The following is a 22,627-nucleotide window of genomic DNA, read 5'->3' as shown; positions in this document are numbered from 1 at the left end:
TGTAAAAAGTTTTTTTTTTTTTTTTTTTTTTTTTTTTTTTTTTGGTGTAACATGAGCACTTAAATACTGATCCCTGCTGAGATGGTGGGCATTTTTGACCTTATTCAGCAACAAATCTGTAACGGTCTGCAAGAGCTTGCTGATGAAAATGCAACTCGCTTCCATGCTGCCCAGGGTTAGCCCCCTCTGAAAGAGACTGGTGTTTCACTGCTTAGGAATTGGGTTAGGTTTTTCTGAGCCCTCAAAAAGGCATCAATAGAATTTTTATTTGTGTTCCATGTATTTGTTTTTCCCAGATCAAAGTGCCAGAAATAATGTAAGCAAATAATTGAAGCCTGCCAAAACAAGGACTTTATGGCATGGTGCTGAGGGTACGTCTCCCGCACCCTGTTGTGTGTGTGAGCTCATTTGGGTGTATTTGAGAATAACTGTGTGTTATAAGTGTGGACTCGGCAACATGGAAGTAGATAAACCTGATCTCTCACCCATAGTGGCTACAGAGAGAGGTCATTGGAGTGAATTATCTTTAGCATTTCATCCAGGATTCACCTTTGAGTTTACTGATCTTGTCCAAAAGAGAGCACAGGAGGGAATTAACATCCATGCAGGATTCATAATGAAGGGCTTATGACAGGGAGTAAAACAGAAGTAAGTTATTAGTGTAGAATCTTAGCATAGTTTAGGTCTCCTCTTGGGGGTCATGTATTTCCTGCTCAAAGCAGAAGACATCAAGTTAGATCCAACTTCAAAGTTTGACCAGGTGTCTCAGGCTATAACCAGTCAAGTTTGAGTATCTACAGGGATGGATGTTACTGAGCTCTGGACGCTCTGTAGCCTCTGTGGTATGTAGACATGCCTCAAGTGCTTTTGCAGAAATAATTTTAATGACATTCTGCAGGAAGAATTTTGTAGAACGAAGAATTGAATGCACGTATCTCCTTAACATTGCATATTGGACATAACTTTTTCCTGTGTCTGTGATCTAGATCTAGATCAGTGATCTAGATTGTGCATTCCAGTCCTGTGCCCCGTGTCTCTTCCTTAGTCAGTTCTGCTTTTCTTACTGTTCTTGCTTCGACCGTGTCTGTTGGGGCAGATTGTGCATTCCAGTCCTGTGCCCCGTGTCTCTTCCTTAGTCAGTTCTGCTTTTCTTACTGTTCTTGCTTCGACCGTATCTGTTGAGGGGGGCAGGTTGATGTCTTTTGGTAAGAACTGTTGTGGAATGAGAAATAGATTGTATTTTATTATCATATAGAGGCAGAGTGGGGGAAAACTAGAACTTGTTGCATTGAAAATTAAGAGACTTGAGATAAGTGTGTTTGTCATAAATACTGTTGCTCCAGAATTTAGGAGGCCTAGCACCACCTCACGCTCATTCAGAATTTAAAGAATAATAACGATTGAACATCTGAAAATAAAGAAGTACTTTCAGTGATACGAACTTGCAGTTGTGGAAAACTAGAAATACAGTATCATTTAAGTACCAGTGTGGTTATGGCTTAGTGCTCTTATTGGTACCCCAGCATTCTCAGAGCACCACTGGGTGTTCGTGGAGCCAGCGTGGCTCTGGAAGCCCAAGAGACATTTGCCTAAAATGTATTTCCATGTTTTATTTCACTCGTGTGGGTAAAAATTCAGAATGTTTCATAAGAAACACTTACATGTTTTGTTTCAAACTGAAGAGAACAATTTCAGAAATGTCATGAACCAGAAGTAATTTAATCTCTATATAGAATGCTTTTGTTTTTGGAAAATTGATATCTAGTATGTCTAGACATATAACTTTTCCATTTTATATTTAAAATTTTATTATAATAGTTGTAATAAGTTGGGTTTTTTTAAATCACAGAAGGTACTGCTACTTTATATTAGTTGCAGCCCTTTTTTACATTGAAATGCCTGCTACATGTGCAGTAATGAAATAGTTTTAACACTATATTGTCACAATTACAAAAAAAGATTAAAAAAAGAATTGGAAAGTGAAACTACATTGTTACAAAACATTCTGAAATATTTACGGTAAGCTGTGGATCAGTAGTATGTGGATTATTCTTTCTAAATAGTATTGCAGGAGTTTTGTTGTAGTTGGGCATTTTTAATTTAATTAGTTATCAACGAACTTCAGTACTACTGCCTTTAGTGGGAAGCAAACCCTTGTGTATCTTTTACCAAAGTACATTCTGAAATATTTACGGTAAGCTGTGGATCAGTAGTATGTGGATTATTCTTTCTAAATAGTATTGCAGGAGTTTTGTTGTAGTTGGGCATTCTTAATTTAATTAGTTTACCAACAAACTTCGGTACTACTGCCTTTAGTGGGAAGTAAACCCTTGTGTATCTTTTACCAAAGTACCTGATGATAAACTTTAGTGGATCTCTTAAACTAGTTATGAACCTCTCTTTTTTATGATGATAAACTTTAGTGGATCTCTTAAAGTAGTTATGAATCTCTTTTTTTTTTTTTTGGATCACACATGCACAGAATGGGGTGAGGAGGAAAAAGGGGTTACCACTTACTGAATAGCCTTGACTCAGCTTCAATTAAGCTGAAGAATGTAAGTGAAACATAACAGCATCTTCAGCGTATAGAAATCTGTGCCCCATTTGTTGCAATTATTGTAAAAAAAAAAATTTCGAAGTTAGAAGTTTGCATTTTCTGAAGTGGCTTTTCCCATTTACTGCCAATTCATACTTATGTTTTTCACTCCTTTAAATTGATGATACTGTGTTGCAGACCACTTTCCAAAGATGGTCTTATTAAAACTACTACTCTGAAAAAAGAGTTCTCATTTATTTCCCTTTTAAAGTGATCAAACTAGGCTGCTGTGTAGTTTGTTAGGGTGTGGTCTGTCTTCTCATAAAAATTGGTTAAAACTAACAGGCTGAAACAATGAAAATGTGTGCAGTAGCCTTCTTTTTTCACAGTTGCTCCTTTTTTTTTTTTAATTCTTTTATTTCTCCTCTAGTATATGCCCATGTACTGTTCTGAAGACTGTTTTTCCCTCCTTTAATTATTGGTGGAAAACTCTCAAAACAGGCTGAAACAATGAAAATGTGTGCAGTAGCCTTCTTTTTTCACAGTTGCTCCTTTTTTTTTTTTAATTCTTTTATTTCTCCTCTAGTATATGCCCATGTACTGTTCTGAAGACTGTTTTTCCCTCCCTCAGAGAGGAACTCTGAAAAAAGAGTTCTCATTTATTTCCCTTTTAAAGTGATCAAACTAGGCTGCTGTGTAGTTTGTTAGGGTGTGGTCTGTCTTCTCATAAAAATTGGTTAAAACTAACAGGCTGAAACAATGAAAATGTGTGCAGTAGCCTTCTTTTTTCACAGTTGCTCTTTTTTTTTTTTTAATTCTTTTATTTCTCCTCTAGTATATGCCCATGTACTGTTCTGAAGACTGTTTTTCCCTCCTTTAATTATTGGTGGAAAACTCTCAAAGAGGAGGTTTTTCCTTTACTGTCATCTTGGTAGCACCTGCAGAATTAATTTCTATCCTTTTATCTGTAGTGATTCATATTCGGTCAACAGGGAAAAGCTTTGTCTCCTGAAATAGTAGTAAGCATGCTGATAAATTACAGGAGCATCTAATCTGTATATTCTAGTATACACATATGGTACAAGAGAGTGTGTATGTGTGTGTATATACATATATATATATATTTATATGCTATTAATTCTTGCTTTTTCCTTAAAATGCCTGCAAACCTTTCCAGGTTCAGTTTTTAACCTCAGTTTGCTGACTAAGCTTTCACAAATTTCTTGCTTTGCCAGGAAAGCAAGCCCCCTTTTTTTCCCCTGACATTATAAACTGTATTGTATATTTTTAATAAAAGGATTAGGTAGGAAGGATTACTCCACCCATGTTAATTGCGTTCCTCTAGTTGGGTGTAAATTATATTTCTACCCTCTGGGCGTGTAGTAATTGACCCAGTTATTCATAGTCTCAGTGGCATATGTTACAATACTTTTAGATCAGAATGTTATCTAACATGATTGCTCTTTTCTTCTTCATATTCCACCTCTTGTATTACCTGGTGATCAGCTATGTTGGAAGACAAAATTGAGATAAATGTAAAAGCATATCCCTAGTCTTATTACTTAGTTATGTGAAAGGAAATTGATAATATTTCTCATTTTGAACTTACATGAAGTCTTGTGACAGTTGGAGATTTTCCGTGGCTTTTAATGTTTCTGCAATAGTGTTTTATATTCAGAATATTTGCAACCCTTATTCATGTTGTTTCTTAGGTATATTCATAGATATTTTGAATTTTACATTTGCCCTGGTTGGCTAATATCACTAATATTACTGCATTTGAAGCCACAATATCCTGTCTCTCATTTTGTGTTGACAAGCTACTATTGTGTTGATTTTGCAAGGTGAAATATGAATAAAGGTAAACCATGTTATGATTTATGACTATGTTTAGGCTATAGATGTGTGTTTAGAAACAAAACAAAACAAAAAACCAGCCCCCTGTTGTATTAATAATACAAGTTTATGGCCAAGGTAGTTTTTAAGTGCAATACTAACTGGATTTGTTCTAAGTATTATTATGGGATGAACTATTTAAATTTGTTATGAAAATTGGCAGCCCGCAGTTGTCAGGACTTAGTGTTGCTTGAAGTGATGCTGAACAGTTGTTAAGAGAGAGAACAAAAGGGGATGAATATGTAGGAAATGAAGCTTCGTTAACTCTGCTGCTATCAGACCTTTCTTTCCTTACCATTTGACGCAACCATTTATTGTGGGTCCCAATTAGCTGTTCCATTGCAGGCCCAGAATAAGTAGTGTATGAGCTGCAGGTGATGTGATTTTACCCCTCCCTCCTCCCCTAACCCATGAAGGGTTCTTTTGCCACAAATACTCGGATTGCCATTCTAATTTTTTCTGGTTTTTTGATGCCAACAAATTTTGCATTTTTTCCATTTCTTTTCCTGGAAAGGTATTTTAAGTCCTCTGTACAGATCTGCTTCATGTGAATTAAATGCCTCAAGTATATATATATATATTTTAATGAAAAAAAGTGGTGTTATCCTCTTGTGACCAATATTTTTTAATGCGGAAATCTCTTTTTAGGAATGCTAATGACTGCCAACGAAGCCCCTAAAATGAATATCTATTATATACCAGTAAGTAATACAAATTGCTGCTGATATTGCTCTTTTAAAAGTCAGTTGTTTGGTCCCATTCAGGTATTCATGTTGGAAAATTACTTCTGCAAATTCATGTCTACATTCTCTGAGAAACTAAACTTAAGCTAGCTATATAATGTATTAATCTAACATATTGAGTTACTGAAAAAACCAGTCTGTAATTTGCCTTTTGCTACCAGTGGCTAGTGGCAGTAGGAGATTCAAGTGGAGCTTTGTCAGAAGAAGTGATTTTTTTATAGCTATTCAGAAAAGAATTCCTAAATAGAGACTGTGCCGCTTACTTTCAAGATAATAATTTTGCTTTGTTGTGAAATATTTCATTACTGTCTTTAATATGTGGTGTATAGTGACACAGTCATGGCAGTAAATATTCTGCTCTGTTCTGACAAAGAGATGTTATTGTGTGGCTTGGAGTATGGCTTGTGGCTGTAGCTTCTGCTCAATGCCCTGCTTGAATTGCAGCTTCTCACTTAAGAAGCCCCTCACTTGAAAGGCTTAACTGTGTGTTAACTAGGGTTAACTGTATGTTATATCTCTGAAGGTTGGTTTTAGGGAGACTTAACAGCAAGCCTTCTGGTGTTAGGGAATGATACAGAAAACTACACTTGCATTTCTTTCTTGGTTTTGACTCTATGGAGTAAGCACTAGAGTTTTTTGGCACGGTAGGAGATAAATAATAGGATATATATGTGAATGTTACAAGCAGAATAGCTGACCAGACTATAAATCTTAATTTAATTCACATTCTGGATGAACTATAACATTTGTTATGTTTGAAATGTATTTTTAACTGTTTTTTAAGTCAGCCAAGAAGTCTTCATTCAGATAATCAATTTTAACATAATTCTAATTTAATTTTCTTCAGTTTATTTCTGGGCTGTCTCCCTCCTTCCCCATATGGTCTTGATTACATTGAGACAGAGATTCACCAGTCAATGTTTTACTGTGTAGAATAGGTACTATATAGCTGTTGCATGTACGTGTCTAAACACAATAGTATACCCCTCTAAACAGTTCTATAGGCTGGTTATATTTGCTTTTATTATTAGATTTTTGCATTTAAAGAAAGGCAAAATTTTATTACATGAGTTCTTTTGTGTCATTTATGTGAGGCTGTTCTTCGGATTTAAATTATCTATTTCTCTAATTCAGCTCTAACCCACTTATATTTTGTTAACTGGAGCTGCTCCATGCTTTAGATAACAAAGGCTGGGGGGACAACGAATACTTTTGTATTGAAGACACAGTATTAGCTGTAGTTAGAACTGGAATGCTTTGTTTCTATTTATCTTGTCCTTTGGAAGGTTTAGGGAGTAGCTCTCCAAGCATTTTTTTTGATCCATCATCTTTTTAATTAATGAGTTGGGGAAGACAAACTCCCGTATTTTCAAAGACTGAGTTTTTAAAACTTGAATGGACTGGTTACTCAGTTTAAGTAATTCAGATGGAAGAAGCATTCCTTCTGTCACTAAGGGTAAGGTTCAGCTTCTTTCTGAAAATTGTGTGCTGAGATTTTTTTTTATGCAGGTGTGCATGATATATGAACTTTGTAGTTACAGTACATTAGAGGTGCATATCCAGCATTACCATTTAGCCAAAAAATTATTTCATTGCCTTGATTGTCACCAGCAATTAATGTTTCTTAGAACTTGTCCTAGCCAGGATTATTTTGAGTATTCTTGCATATATTGTAATTTAAAATGAAAAATACTTATTTTTTACTCTCTGAAGTCCTGCTCTTGTAGAGTCCTCTGTGAATACTGAATTCCTGTTTCTGAAGTCAGATAAGTAATTTTTAGCTAAGAAATGTAAGCACTCTATATTATATTAGATCTTGGATTGTACTTACCAGACATTATCGCAAACCTGAATATTGACTAATACTATCCAATGTTTCTGCAGTATGTGGAAAATTATTCCAGTGAAAATGAACACAAATCTTTCCTTAAACCATCTTCCTTTGTCGCCATTGTCTGATTATTGGTACCTGAGTCTGCCTGAGCTTGTTTGGATCATACCTTTTTATGGGTCTTACATGCACAGTCACACGAGTATATAAATGGATCCAAATGATGAATGTTAATGCATAAAACCAAATACGAGTTCTATTATTGAAACACAGTTGCATATAAGAAAACTTAAATTTTTTTTCCAAGGCTACTGCCCAGATTAGCTTATTCAAAAAGCGAATTTAAACTTTTCCAGTTTGTGTCAATGGCTTCAAGTTTGAAGGCGGCTGAAGGTATCTTAAATACTGGCATGACCTTTTTAGCCAAAAATCTATAGATCATTGCAAAACATAGAATGCTTATTTTAGGCAATAGAAAAGTTAAATGTAGTGAGAAGAAGTTGCTTTGAAATAGAGACAGGGAGTCTCACACTCTAGTAACTGGCTTTGTTACCCTGTCTAACTTTTCACGAGCAGGACTGAAGGGGCCAGCACAGATAGTGTTGTATAATTTAAGGGTTTCTTATTGCATTTCCTAAAAATCAAGTATTGCAGCTCAGTAAATCTGTTTTGGTTGGCTGCTCTGGGATATTTTTTTGTTTAAATCTCCTTTTTAAATGAAGAAAATAAAAAATGGAGAAGTTGTGTCAGCCTTATGGTGCCCCAGGGCATTTGTTATTAAGGAAAACTCAAAGTTATTAATGTGTGCATGTTACAGTTTTGTTCCTTGATCTTTTGGGCTAGTTATTTGAGCTCAGAGTTGCACACCTGTCCTTTGGTTTCTATGTCAGTAAATTATTAAGACATGTTTTTTTCCATCCTTGGAACACTGAGTAATTTCCTTGCACAGGCAAAGATGAGTTTGGTTGCACGTGTGCTTGGAGCAAAACTTTAAAGAACTAGTGATTTGCTGTATTACCTGATCTCTTTTCATAGCCTAGTTTTCTGGCTTTTTCCAGGAACTAGGGTTCACTGTTTTTTCAAGTGAACAGCTTAATTCTATATTTGTTTGTTTACTTTTAGATAGACATGAATACTACTTTAAACGTGTCATCTGTTTTTTGAGATGTTGACAAGAACTGAGTTACAATTTTTGATTTCCACAACAGAATAAATGCCTGGGGGAAATGCTACTACTATAAAGGACAGTTGTGTTTCAGAGCTCTTGGAAGTACTTTTGTGTGAATAGAATCTATTGGGTTGCCCTCTCCCCCTTGTTGCCCTGCAGTGCTAGTGATTATTCTCTATTATATGTTTTTAAGTCTCCATTGGAACAGCTACAAGGAATTACCATGGTTATGGTCAAGGAGGATGCTTAAAATGTCGAATGCATGGGTGCTGTGCTCTAGCCTTCTAGTTTCTAATATACTAAAAAAAAAAAATGTCTTCAGAAGAAGAGATGCGCAGGAGTCGGAGTCTTGCAGAGCAGGAGAGCATGTGTACGTGGATGGGTGCAGACAGACCCAGCATCCTCTGTCCTTGATTGAAGTTGGCCAGACAGGGTAGGACTGTGCCCAGCCCAGTATGCCCTGCCTCTCAGCAGGTTTTATTAGCGTGGGCACAGCACTGAGCTAAGGCAGCTCCATCACTTGTGAACCAGAGCTGGCTCCTCTCCGGCCAGCTTGGAGTACGGTCTGACTGAGCTCATGTCTGACTGAATTATCTGTCTACATGTGCCCATTCTCTCCATTGTTAATGCCAAAGCTAAATTTCCACTGCAAAACCAAAAAAAAAAAAAAAAAAAAAGAAGACCGTCTCTTGAAATTGAGGATTATAAAAGAGTTGACAACGGGTATCATAATATTGTCTGTAAATGAAATGGCATGCATCAGCTTTTCCTGCAGAATTTTCAAGAATATAGCTATGACATTTGAGACTAGGAATGTCTGAGAGAGCTATGCTTTTCTTAAAAAATAAAAAAAATAATCGCTGCATTTATTTCTTTTGTGTGCAAAGCTGTTAGCAGAGGGAAAAGAAAATGATTTTTTGCTTAATGAAAAGGACACGCAGGTTTGCTTTTAAATGGCAAGAAGATGCCTTATGCAGGTACACAGTGCGGGGAGGGATTAAAAGCCAAACCGAATCTGACCATTAAAATGAAATGTTTGTTTTACATAGGTAACATCTAGCTTAGAGACTTTGTTTTTGTTTTATTTTGTTGGGCTTTAATGAGGGCAAGTGCCTCTGACTGGAATTGGGCTGTTTGCCAATAATTTAATAGTTAACTTGCAGTTTATGCAAACATTTGGAACCTGCTTCTTGCCAGCTGGCTTCCTGGTCTCTCACTTTGATGTGTGCCTCGGGAAGGTTGAAATGAAAGCTGTGTGTGCCTTGGGATACTTTTTAGACTACTGACTCAGAAATGTAGTTGAGTCAATGGTGCAACCAGGTCCTGGCCAACAAAGTGAAGAGAGGAAGAAGCTCTACCAACACATGGTGGTCCACTGGCCTGGGATCTAAGATGAGCTGAGCTCTCTTAAGTTTAATTGAGGCTGTCAGCTTCCATGATACATAATGTTCTCTTTTCAGGTTGTACAGAAAAAAGCCTGTGTGTTAGCTCCTGAATGCTCTGGGTGGAAGGCAAGGGGCATGGGTGTTATTTATTCTGAGTGTTTACTACTGGTTACATGAACATGTCTGATCTTAGCACAGACATTTCAAATCAGTCCTGTCTCCTTTATTGGACTTGAAACTCTGGGCTAGATGTACATACTGAAACTGGCTCTGTTCATTAGGCTGTTAAAAGAAGAGAGCAATTAAGCATGTAATTAATTGAGTGTAATATTCTGTGTTCTGGATATTATTTTTTTTTACTTTCCTGCAGTCTTGGCAGAAAATTCCCTGTTGAGGCTAGAAGCAATGTACTTTTGGTGTAGAGAAGATATTAAGCTCTTTAAGAAAAAATAAATCCTGGAGCGTCTCTGGCTTCTTTTCAGGTGGTTTTGGAAAATCATTTGATATCCTAGCACTCTCCTAGTTCAGGGTTATTGGAGTTATAAACTGGAAATGTTTCAAGGACAAATATTTCTTGCCTACTCAATGATTCAGTTTCTCCAAGAATATCTTTATAATGGGTCTGGTTTCTAATACAATACCCACTTTGGATATGTGGATCTTTTTATTGCTAGAAATATTTATGAATTTTGTCCTCTTCAAATTGGGTGGCTTTTCAACTAAACCAGCCATTGTTGGTACTTCTTTCCTTTCATACATGCTATTTTAAATTATGTCGTTTCTCCTTTTTTTAGGTCTTCTACTTGCCTGGTTCAATTACTCTTTATCATTACCTTTTTGTTTTGAATATGCCTTGAAAATGCTCATTCTTAAGAAAAAGCTTTTTCCTTATATTTAGAAAAAGAAGTGTTAGAAAAACTGTAGGAAAAGCTTAGTATTTAACCCTGAAATGGCATAACCACAGACTAAGGCACCAAATTCTACTAGCTTATATGTTTTTATTTAATGCACCGAATATTTGATGAAACAAATCTGAAAAGGGATCTTGTACTGAAGGAAATACAAGTGAAAGCAGTGTTTTAATACCATAGCTCACAGCCTTTTTTTTTTTTATACTACTTTGGAACGGTTCTGGATTGTAAATTAAGGATGGATGTGCTTTGGTTTGGTTGTAGGTTTCCAGGTTAGCTGCTTCTAAACCTATTTATGACTGAATTGACTGAAGAACTGTGTTCAGTTCACTCACCCCCAGAAAAAGCATTTATCTGAAATAGGTTAGTATTTTCTGTCAGTCTGGTGACAGAGTGCTCTCACTAGTTCTGCAAAGGGGTTATAATCTTCAGATACCTCTCCTTGCAGTCTGTCATCTCCCACATCTTTTAAAGTGAAAAGTTTCTCATGTGGAGCACGCTCCACACTTAACTCTTATGGTCATAGTCTTCCAGAACAGTTTTATTACTCTAAGACTTACATGCTCATCCTTTCATTATTGTGGGATCTATTCGTTTGTCTGGTTGTTTTTTTTTCTCTCTTGGGTCTTTACATGGTGGGAATACAATTAGAGGAAAGCACATATCCCCACCTTGTGCTTCATGCGATGTTCTGTGTAGTCAGTTGTCGTTAAAGTGGTTTATGGGTGCTGTTAGAGTTACAGCAAGAACTGAACTCATTTTTGGCTTCTGTACAGTAAAAGCTATGGAGCAAATGATGCAATTCTTTTTATATTTGTGGCTGGCCTTTTGACAGATAGATAGATAGAACAGATTAGGACTAGAGGGGGAGATTTTGATTTCTTTTAGGATGGTTTCATGTCTTTTGGTTTCATGTCTTAGGTCATTCTGGATTAATGCTGCCTCAACTGTCTTCTTGAAGATTGTATGATGAGGCTGTATATTTTAGAGGACAGTTGTTCATCTCCTTCAATACAATCCTTACCTTAGAAGTTCTAGGTAATGTGGAAAGCAGCTACGAAACTCAGTGGTGCTAAGGGATTTTTTTCTATCCAGAAACAATATATAATGTAGAAAAACATTTCATTCCCTGGGAAAAAAATGTTGTAAAATAAAAATACAGTGGTTATGATGTAGAATGGGAAATGTTTGTCCTAACCTTAGTTTGCTCATTTTGAGAACAGTGAAATAACTGGGAAGCAGGGTTGTTATGAAGTAGCGCATTACAGTTGTGCTTTGGGACTGCCAAGTGTTAAAAGAAAAAACTTTCCATTAATAAAAAGACACTTGAGTGCATCTTTGGCCTTTAAGCTAATTCTGAGTTCTGGTATGTCATTCTTCTAGAACTGTATTTTCCATCTAGAACAGTATAATCCTTTACATAGAAAATTGTGCAAACAATATAAAAAGAATGTCTAGTGAATGATGCGTTATCTATCTTGCAGTATTTACAAGCATAGGAGAAATGTTGTTTATCTTCACAAACAGAAATGTGAGCTTCCTACTTTTAACCTAAACACTTTCAAACTGAAAAATAACATGCTGGGCTTATTCCCAACAAAGGATATCCTCCATTTCCCATGCACTGCTGGCTGAGAGACACTGTACCACTTATCACACATATATAGAAGGAAAACACCAATGTGCGATAATCAGGAAGCAATTTCTGATCTTCCTGTAAAGCTTTAGATGTTTTTCTGGTGGTGGCAAAGTAGTAGTTAAACATCATGGATGTTTATGGATTTTGAAGGTGTATGATCTCTGCATACTGCTGTTGTGAATGATAGCCTGATAGGTAGTACTTCTTCATTATTTTTTTAGTAGATAACAGTATGCTGAATGTTAAGTCCATACTTCCTTATAGTTTACATCATACCCTTAACAGAGCAAAGGAGAAAACTCTTAGAAGCAGAAGTATTACTGAATTATACCAGGTGATTGTTCTGCCAGTTGGTAGACTTACATGTGTTTTAGTGTTGTGACTGTTTCTTAAGCAATTGGTATTATGGGACCCTCTGTTCTTGAGTTCCTGTTTTAAGAAAACAGATTTTGAGGGGCAAGTGTGCTCCCTTTTTTAAGCCATAGAAAATATAAGTCTTCTGTGTCAGAAAGAAGTTTTTTTTTATTTCTTAAGTCGTGCTTGCTCCTGGTTTCTGAAAAGTTAGAGATGCTCAGCTTCAGTCCTCTTCATTGAAGAGGGAAGCAGTCACAGATAATGAAAAGATATAATTGCTGAAAGGAGGGTTTGTACTATACTATGGTCTATCAGCATGTAATAAGAATTAGTGTCTTTTTTAGCTTTTGGGTCAGAAAAGACAAAGCATATGAGAATTTTCTCTATGTGATAATTTCAACTAAGTCTTTATTTCATTATATTTGAAAGCAGAGGCAAGTGACTCTTGTGGCTTACCTGTATTGTCATCTTTTGTGCTGCTCAGTAGTTAACCAGACGTGTTGTGAGTTGGGACTATTTTATACAAAAATAGTAACAGAGTTGTGAAGATTTAAGATTTGTCACACAAACGAGAGAGATGAAAGCTTTGACATATTTGATGGTTTTATTTAAATACATATTTGAAAGATGTTTCCTACTTAAAGTTATTTCGTAAGTTGTATAAAATTTCTTCTCCCTAGCATTATGCTCTGTAAAAAGTGGGTTGGTTTATGCTGAGGTTATCTTCATTATCTGTCTGGAAGAGCTGCACGTTCCCAAGAGGTAGTTGCCTTTCCTTCCCTTTGTGTTGCCTGGCAGTAGTTGTATAAACTGACAGAACAGTCTTCCTCCCAGGTTTGCAAAGAGCAATTAAGCTGCCATGGTAAGGAGTTATTAGAAGCTCACACTTCCCTAGATTTCCAGTAGTTTGTCAGGTCTGTAAGTTAGACATACAGCTGGATTTGTCATTACCTTTATATCTGTAGCATCCCTCAGATTTCCCTAACGTGCAGGTTGTGCTTTCCGCACCAATACACTAAGCTTTGTTTTCATGATTGTAAAGGTATTTGTGCTGTAACGTTCCTTGACATCTGGCTTGTGCTGTGAGAGCCCTGTTGTTCCCGGCCACTTAAAAGCACGAGAGGCAAATCCCCACACTGTGACTGTTGGGAATTTTCCTGCCCCATCAGAGAAATGGAGAAGGAGACTTGCTGAGATTTTGCATTTCTGGATTGTTCTTGGTTCTTCTTACTTGTTTATTTAGATGGCAATAACGGGCCATTATGTATATACCAAAATCAATGCACATGTTGCTCTCATCTCTATTAGTAGTGGGAGTTTTGTCCGTTGATGGCCCATGCCCTTAGTGTTGCAAGAAATGCTATTATATTCTGAGAAACAGATTTCTGCCTGTGTTGGAACAGGTAGAAGCTGTTTGGAAGTTCTCTCCTTGTGTAAGTAAAAGACCCAGGCAGTTACAAAGTCTCTGACTTGCCATTGCCATGTCTGCCTCCCCTGCAGTCACAATTGCAAATGCAGGGGGAGAGCATTGTGAGGGATTTATTCTTCAGAGAGTATTATGATAGGGTGGTTTGGGTTTTTTTGGTTAGACTTCATAGAAAATGTGGTAGTGTGTTTGAGGGGGGGGGGCGGGGGATTGTGCTGGGGGTTAGTTGTGCTCAACTGACATTGAGTCACTGAACAGTAAATTGGCTTCCTGAAGGGTCTAATGAACCCCAGAACCTATGCAAAGGAATTGGTAAGAGTCAATAGTCAGACGTGGTAGGGAATGGGAGGTGTGGATGGCCAGAGTAAAATGTGGTTGCTGCCTTTTATTGTCAGCAGGGCATTAGAACAGCTGATCATACCTGATCTGCACTTTTTTTTATGGAAAAAAGAAACATCACCAGCAGATGTTCACAGGTAAATAAATCTTGTGAAGTGAGTCTCAGCTGAACTTGCTGTGCAGTATTAAGTAACTTGCCTCAGTGCCTCTATTATTACAGGACATATGCTATAGAAGCTGCTATATTAGAGTAAGAACAGACTTTGGGAACTTTTAATTCACTTCCAGCTGATATTTATGGGAGAGTGCTTGAAGCAGGTTCTCTCAGGCTTCTCTCTTCTTACCTCATTTGATGAAATGATTTAATGTGAAAGTAGCATGTTCTTGTACTTCAACTTTCTGCCTATTTTTCTCACCTCAAATTGTCTGAGCTCTGATTGTCTAAAGACCTAAGGTGTGTAGTGAGTGGTAAATAAAAAGATCCATAGCAATAGTGACAAGTGTTTATCTTTTATCTATCAGAACATGAGAGGGATATTGTTGAAAGCATCAGACCCCTTAATGCTCATGGCTAGTAAGTTACAGATGTCTTGTGAGAAGTATCCCTTTTTTGTCCTGTCTTGTGAGGAAGAAAACTATTCTGCTAATCTTATCTACAATTTTGAAGAGTAACTTTGAAAAATGAGTTGCTGTTCCTATCTTGAAGGGCATTTTTTTTTCCAACATTATGAGCAAGAGAACTGTTGCCTCCATCAAAAAATGGTGGTTTCACCAAGAAGGCGCTCGCAGGGAGAGCAGACCCGCGGCTGGTTAACTGACTGTAATACCTGTCAGATCAGAGAATATGAGATTTTTTTAAAAAAGGAACCACACTATAAAGCCAAACTGCTTAGGATTAGAGAAAGAAGTACCTACTATCTGATAACTACCAGGGCAGAAAGATTTAGTATCTCATTCCTAGAAGATGTGTGCAAGTTCCTGCAGCAGTTTTTGTTTAACACTGGGAAGATCTTAAAAGCAACATTTCCTTTAACATGCTCTCTAAGGAGTAAAACCTCCAAATTGTTGATTTGGCAGCTTCCGTAGCATAGTGAAAGGTAGGAGAACCAACCTCTCTGATTAATGAATCTGCCAAAAATGTCTGGATGTGCTGGAGTTAGGATGAGAGAAAGAGCCAATTCCTTGTATAGTTCAGTGAAATTTATGAGTGTGTGGGCTTAAAACCAAACACAAGGCTGCTGTCAGTAGTATGCCAAAAAGGAAAAATGTGCTGTTCAGTCTCTGTTGGTCATAGCTGTGCTCCGGTGAGCTTTGATGTCTGTAAAAGCATCAAATCTACACCAAATAATGGAAGGTGAATGAAAGCATGAAATGAGGAAAAATGAAAATATATGGGAGACTTGTTTCGAGTTTGTTCCCAAAACTCTTTTACTTTGGGGAATTAAGGAATTTTATTCAGTAAATTGGATGGAATTACTTCTGAGACGAACAGGGCACAATTGGAGTTGATTGTAGAGCGTTCATAGGGAGACAGATGAGAGAGGAGTGGCAGAATAAAACTCAAAATCACAAATTGTTGGGAGCATGTTGGTTACTAAGGGAAACACAGTGTATAGAAACATATTAGAGAGAAACATAATAAGGTAAGGTGACCCCAAGGCTCCTTTCTTAACCTGAGCTAATCTCCTGGGCTCTCTGAAGTTCTTGGGCTGGGTATGACTGAGGCTCAAAAGCACAGAAACAAGAATGGAGAGCTGCAGCTTTTCAAGTCTACAAGCTAGAAACAATCCGTCTGATTTTTGAGAGTTACCAATTGCAATTGATTGTAACCTTGCCTGTTAACGAGGTACAACGTGTTGTTTCTTCTCTTGCCTTTTCAATGCATATAGATGGAAACTTTTCAAAGTTATTACATATTGAGATCTGTCTAATTCTTAAAATTAGAGAACAAAACATTGAAAACACTACTCTTAAAATGGATAGTAATTAATTACTCATGTAATTGCATTAATTAAACTTGGCTATGCAATTAGGGAGCTAATTACGTTTAAAACGCAATTGCACATTTCAATCACTGCCCACACCCTGGGGATCACTTTTTTTTTTTCCCTCCTCTCTCATTAGACCTTCTGTAATCTCTTTCTCCTGTTAAATAGCATGATTGAAGTTGAGAATATGTATGCAGAGATGTGCATTTGCTTTCTCCAATTAATGTGTCCTGTCAAAAGTTTAAAATTTTACCAGTTTTTTAAAAAGCCCAAACACCAAAATTAAGATTTTGTTGTTTTCTTTGTCTCCCCCAAAGAGTGATTTTTGTCTCCTTCCAGGTAAATATGTATGTAAAGTCATTGAGTTATATGTGTAAAGTTTATCTAATTTAAAGAAATTCTAATCTAGAAAAGAATCTCTCTTTGTTGAAGTGCTTTAAGTTTGGGTTGGTGTTTTTTTTAAATGAGAACAGAGGAATGGAGGAGCTTCCTTGGATCATGGAGTCCAGTCCTATTTTATCAGATTGTATAATCTTTTCCATGAATATGTCAGACTTAATCTGAAAATTAGCTGTTTGTTTCTTCCTCATTATCTCCATTAAAAGGCTGTTCAAGAGTCACATTCCTCTGATGCTTAGCTAACTGTCCTCATTTATAGTGTCACTGTGATAACTTTGCATGTATTTATTCTGCAAGCATTACTGTTTCAGAAATCGTCCTAGCAGCCTCTCACTGTACTTGCTACAGTTTGCTTTCTCGTATCCTGAAATGAACATTATTGCCTGGAGTTGTTCAAGAGGTCTCCACTTAGTCATTATTCCTATCCTATACTAGTACAGTGGTCTTATATGACTATTTCATTGTCTTATGATCAGTTGGTATAATTTTTTCCTATTCTATTCTTCACAGCTGATAGTGATTTGGCTATATATGGGAAGTTTTAGATTGGATATTAGGAAAAATTTCTTCATCGAAAGGGCTGTCAAGCATTGGAACAGGCTGCCCAGGGAAGTGGTTGAGTCACCATCCCTGGAGGTATTTAAAAGATGTGTAGATGTGGTGCTGAGGGACATGGTTTAGTGGTGAACTTGGCAGTGCTGGGTTAATGGTTAGACTCAATGATCTTAAAGGTCTTTTCCAACCTAAATGATTCTATGATTCCACAGTTCATCCAGTTTCCATCATCTTAGTTATCAAGGTAGCTTTTTTTCCTCCCAAGAGGTTTTGACCCTTCTTGAGTGACAGCTTGTCATCAGCAGATTTTATTGGCATTATCCTACTATATGTGGTAGTCATTACTGAAAATATTTAATAGGCTAGTCCTTGGAGCTTCATTTGAAACCTACTTTCTGTGCGGTAACACCCCTTTCAGCATAAACTGTCTCTCATTAGTCAGCTCCTATCTTGCCTTACAGTTATTAAAATTATTATCTTAGTAATTTTACACAATACTCTGTACCCAGAGCTCTGCTGAAGGTGTTAAAATATGCTATTTTTGCTGTAATTGACATTCAAATCGTACGGCAGTGAATGATTTAACTAGTACATTGTTACTGCCTGGTAAAGGTCTTACAGTCCAAATAAAAATCCATAGAAGGTACTGCCACAAAAAATTTCAAGATTTTTGAAGGAAGGTTTTACTTCTAAAATGTTATGAAAGAATGTGATATGATATGATGTGATGTATTTTCATATTTATTTGTTATTAACCGTATTACTATGGTATGATACAGCATTACAGTGTTAATTTTTGGAAAACTGAAGTTTCTGTGAAACTGCACATTGCTGTTTGTACAGCCACGGCAGCTAAGGCTTCTGCTTTCCAAAGCCTCTGGAAGTGTTTTGTTGAGTGATGGCCATGTACATTAAGTTAGGCTTCTAGAGGGAATTCAGGCAGTGTAAACTTTGCAAATTCTAGTTAATTATTTTCATATCTGATTTATGGTGTCTGTGAACATTTTGCATATTTCTGATTGCTAAAATACATCAGTGAAGGTTGGGAGGAGTTTCTGCTGGTTGAGTCTTAATATGTATTTTGACAACTTATTTACAGCTGAAGGGTTTATCACTGCCTTGTATGAAATCTTCCAGGGACTTGCTGTTTAACAACTTGAAAAATAGATTTTGGAACCTGCTTTGACTCCCTGACAAGAAAAGAGCAACTGTTCAGTTCACTCGTGTGGAATTGGTCCCTGAAACCTTCAAACAGATACTAAACAATACTCATCTGTATGTGCATTCAAAGCCTTCTAACGTAAATCTTGTGACATCTGACTCTGGAAGGTGCTACACATCCTGGGCTTCTTTTAAGTTGTTGAGCATGTTTAATACTAGTTAGGACTAGACCCAGTTTTTCTGTGGCTCCAAGAGCTCTTCGAAGCTGGCTGTCGAGATTGTTGAGTGGCATTTAAAAGTGTACAAGTGCTGTCTGGTGTTCCAGATCGAAGATAAGGAACATCTGTTGCGGGTTGGGAATAATACCTGCTCTGTCCCAGAGTTCATTAATTTCGGGGGAATTACAGACTGATGACAGGGTGATATTTCCAAGAGAAATGTTCAGGAATTAGGCATGGCCATAAGTACAGGGCATTGTAGAGCTGTACAACGGAAGTTTTGTGGTGCTACAAAACTATTGTTAAACATCCTGTAAAATAGAATATAAAGAAGTGTGTTTTTTTGAAGTTATTTTACAATATTTTAAAAATATTTTTCTGTCCACGTTTTTCTCTTCCTTTTCTTGAACAGTTTGGCCTTGCACTTGTCACCTCTGCTCAGTTGCATGCTAGATTATTCATGATATTTTGTGTTTTCTGTGTCTAAAGTTTAAAAAAAAATGTTTTTTTGAAGTTATTTTACAATATTTTAAAAATATTTTTCTGTCCACGTTTTTCTCTTCCTTTTCTTGAACAGTTTGGCCTTGCACTTGTCACCTCTGCTCAGTTGCATGCTAGATTATTCATGATATTTTGTGTTTTCTGTGTATAAAGTTTAAAAAAAAAGACATTCTAATGTGTAGGGAAAAAAAAAAATAATCTGCATTGGATGGCACGATACTAGATACCACATTTTTGTTTCTTGTGGCTTGGTATGAGACACAAAGGGCAGTGGTGAGATGTCTGCATTACCCATGGATGGCAGTAGGAAGCCCCCTGTGTAAGTCCATCTTGTCTAGCTCAGCCATGGGGAGGACAGAGCTGCTCCCTTTGTCCCCTGCCTGGTGTGACCTCAGCCACCACTCTGCCTTGCAGCGCGGTGGTGGGACACGATGTGGGATAACTGCATTTTGATCACCTCCTGGGTGCTATTCCCAGCCGGTTGAGGAGGGGAGCAGCCCACCCAGTTTGCTGCCAGTAGGGCCCAGCCTGCAGGGGAGACTCCTCTGTTGATGGGCAAAAATAATTTCAAAGGCAATCCTCTTGACATTCACCAGCAATTGGCAGAAATTGTCTGAAGAAGTGGTTATCCTACTGAAAATAGAATAATGATGGAAATAGCAAAGATATGGTTCAATCACTGGTGGTGATGATGTCTGGTTTTCCTATCCTAAGAAATGTTTGAGTAATGCCAAGTGTAGATGTGCTTGCATTTAATAATGATTTTCCCATTAGCTGTGTGCAGCTTTTCTAAAACTTGCAGAGAAGCCTATTTGGTATATCATAAATATTGTAAAACTGAGAGCTGTCAGTTAAGTTGCATGTGATGACCTACCTCGATAATATTTTCTTACTCTTTCTGTGAATTCCAGTGCATTTTTCTCCCTTCGATACAACAGAATCGGACATTCCCAATCTAAATTGATAAGTATGCTAATTAGTCAACCCAAACTCCACAGCTTCGTGGATGGTTGGCTGGGTTTGGCAGGGACTGCACACCAGGCTGCAGTGGTGGCAGGAGCTCCAAGAGGTCCCCACTGTCCTGCTGCACACCTTCTGTATGGACACCTGTGAACTGAGGGGGACAGATGGATTTAATCCTTGGTGGCTTGGTGCAGACCAGCCCTCTGAACTGTTGCATTTGTACCTGGGTGCAGGAATGGCAGAGCTTGCCCTTTCAGAGCGTTCTTGGCATCATCCCGGCACATCTGACGGTTGACAGTGGATCACAGCAGAGCATTAAACTCTGCAGTGGCAATCAAATTCTGTGAAGAATTACTATTGCAGGAGAAGGACACTTCTTGTTTATGTTTTTGTCATTGTGGCTGGTATTGTTTGCCTTCTCTATTTTTAATTTTCTTCCTAAGCTTTAAAAAATATTTCATTTTAATATAGAAAACAGAGCTCCTAAGGTGTCCTAGAATAGGTAGGCAAGTGGTTTCATTAGGGTGGGAGAGAGGGAAATAGGGCAATAAAACACGCAGACATCTCTGTAGGGTTTTCCTTTTTGTCAGATTACATGTGAAATAATGGTTGGATTTTCTATTTTTTCCTGGTATTTTGCCACTCCTTTTTTCCTTTAATTATCTCATTTCCCCTCTCTTGTTTTCTGTGATCTGATCATCCAATTGCGTCCCCAGATTATATTGAATAATCAGGTCTTTTGGTTTTATGAATTTCACAGATTATGTGCCACAAAAGGTTTTACTCTTAACATCAGGGTTTGAGTACAGGGATACTTGGAACAGAGAGCACAGCTACAGCTGAAGAGCAACTAAACTGTTTTCCCTTATTTGTGAGACTTCTGCTTTAGTTATTTGTTCAAGATCCCATCGGGGGATTACCTTAACTGCTGGAGTGGCCTGAGTTCTAAGTGAGCAATGTGCACTTTCTAAGGCTTGAGCAGATGGTGTCGTAGACATGGAAGTGATGAAAGAGGTTTATTGAAGTGATAGAGATCTTTACATGATGAGTCAGCAAGATGGAACGAAGGGGAACTTTTTAATAGGAATGGATGCGAGTCAAGGATTCTCTAATCTCATTCTTAATAATCTCCAGCAGAGAAACTTGCACTTAACTTCTCTTGTAATAAAATTTTAGTTAGTAAGCAACTTGTTTTTTATAAGGACAGATGGTTTAATCCAAAACAAAACTATAGGCAAACTTTAGAGAAGATTCCTTCACCTCAGTCACGATTTGATGGTCTGGTAATGAAGCACAGATAACTGATTTCTTGAATGGGATGGAAAACAGTGGTATGTTTAATATATCTAGACTGCTTTCTTATTAACATAAAAGCTTGGCACTTAGATTTGAAGAAGCGGGTTTGGGGGAAATAACTGAAAAAATTAAAATCTGGAGACAAAAGCTTCTTCAATGTTGGCAGGAAATCAGTCTGAAGGTTATACAGTGTTTAAGCTGAGTATTACTGGAGCAGATACAGGGATTTGTTTAATTCATTAAGTAGGTAAAGTCTTTTCTGTTAGTGACATCTTAGGTCTTTCCTTGGGACCTCTTACTAATTGGAATAAAATACGCAGCATTGTAAAAAAAGTGACATTTTTCATTTGGCACGTTATAATTCTCAGCTAGGGCTTGATATCATACTTGGTACAGAGACAGTACTGGTCTAGAATACAGTATTGTCTGGAATGTTACGGTCTAGAATATTAGCAGAATATTATGGTCTGCGATACAATTTTACAATGTTTTGTGTATAGTTTTCTTCAAAAGAAAACTTAGTAACACACTTCTCTTTAAATGAACAGCATTATCTCATACTGTTACCACACTATCATGTTAATGCAAACTATATGTATTTTATATATATAAGACCACTTCCACTTGTTTCCATAATTGATAGGATCTTAATCATGTGATTCGACAACATTTTATGTTGGCTGTAGAGTTTTTAACAAAATTTTTTAGCAAACAAATCTAGGAGTCAACTGGCGACTTTACGTGAAGCTGATTTACTCTAGAGAGAAAAAAGTAGCGTTGGATTTTTCCATTCAGCTAACTCACCTACTAAAATAATAGTACTGGAACAGTTGAGTATGGCTGCGTGCATCAGGATAGAGAGGAATTTCAATCAGAACAGCAGGAGGGAAAAGTGAAGGGAGTTGATTGTTAACTTGGGAAATTGGAGGAAGCTTATATGGAAAAGTACAATGATAGTGCAACATAATATTGTTCAAATAAATCCTTTCCTCATGATGGAAATATGCAAGTTTTTAAATATTTCCCATTATCTGTTCATACAGTCTGGGTTTGTCCTTGAATAAAAATACATGAAATATACCTGTGGTGCTTTAATTAAAATAAATAGGATAGAACAGGATTTAACATGATTGCATAGTAAGCCCAATGAGTTCAGGATCCAGCAGTGCGTTAGAGATTAGTTGCTATCTAGTGCCCTTGATTCATAATTTAGTCTATAATGTTCAGCTCTGAGCTTTTAATAAATTAATCAATCAGACTGGAACCAGTTGAAACAGTTAAAATTGAAACCTGTATATTGTTGGTCTGAAATAAATGA

At 37.1% G+C, this 22,627-nt stretch overlaps 1 protein-coding gene across 2 annotated transcripts in view; it reads left to right on the top strand.

Annotated features, from left to right (window-relative positions):
- The window catches only part of NOL10 (nucleolar protein 10), a 57,603-nt gene that overhangs the window by 19,438 nt on the left and 15,538 nt on the right, over positions 1 to 22,627 (top strand). For both annotated transcript variants that reach the window (XM_014956904.1, XM_014956903.1), the window contains exon 13: positions 5,081 to 5,133. In XM_014956904.1, coding sequence (XP_014812390.1) covers positions 5,081 to 5,133 — 53 coding nt within the window. The remainder of the gene's footprint in view (positions 1 to 5,080; positions 5,134 to 22,627) is intronic.

The sequence above is a fragment of the Calidris pugnax genome, unplaced genomic scaffold (assembly GCF_001431845.1).
Source record: "Calidris pugnax isolate Ruff unplaced genomic scaffold, ASM143184v1 scaffold171, whole genome shotgun sequence".
Taxonomy (NCBI): Eukaryota; Metazoa; Chordata; class Aves; order Charadriiformes; family Scolopacidae; genus Calidris; species Calidris pugnax.
This window is presented reverse-complemented; position numbering and strand designations above follow the sequence as displayed.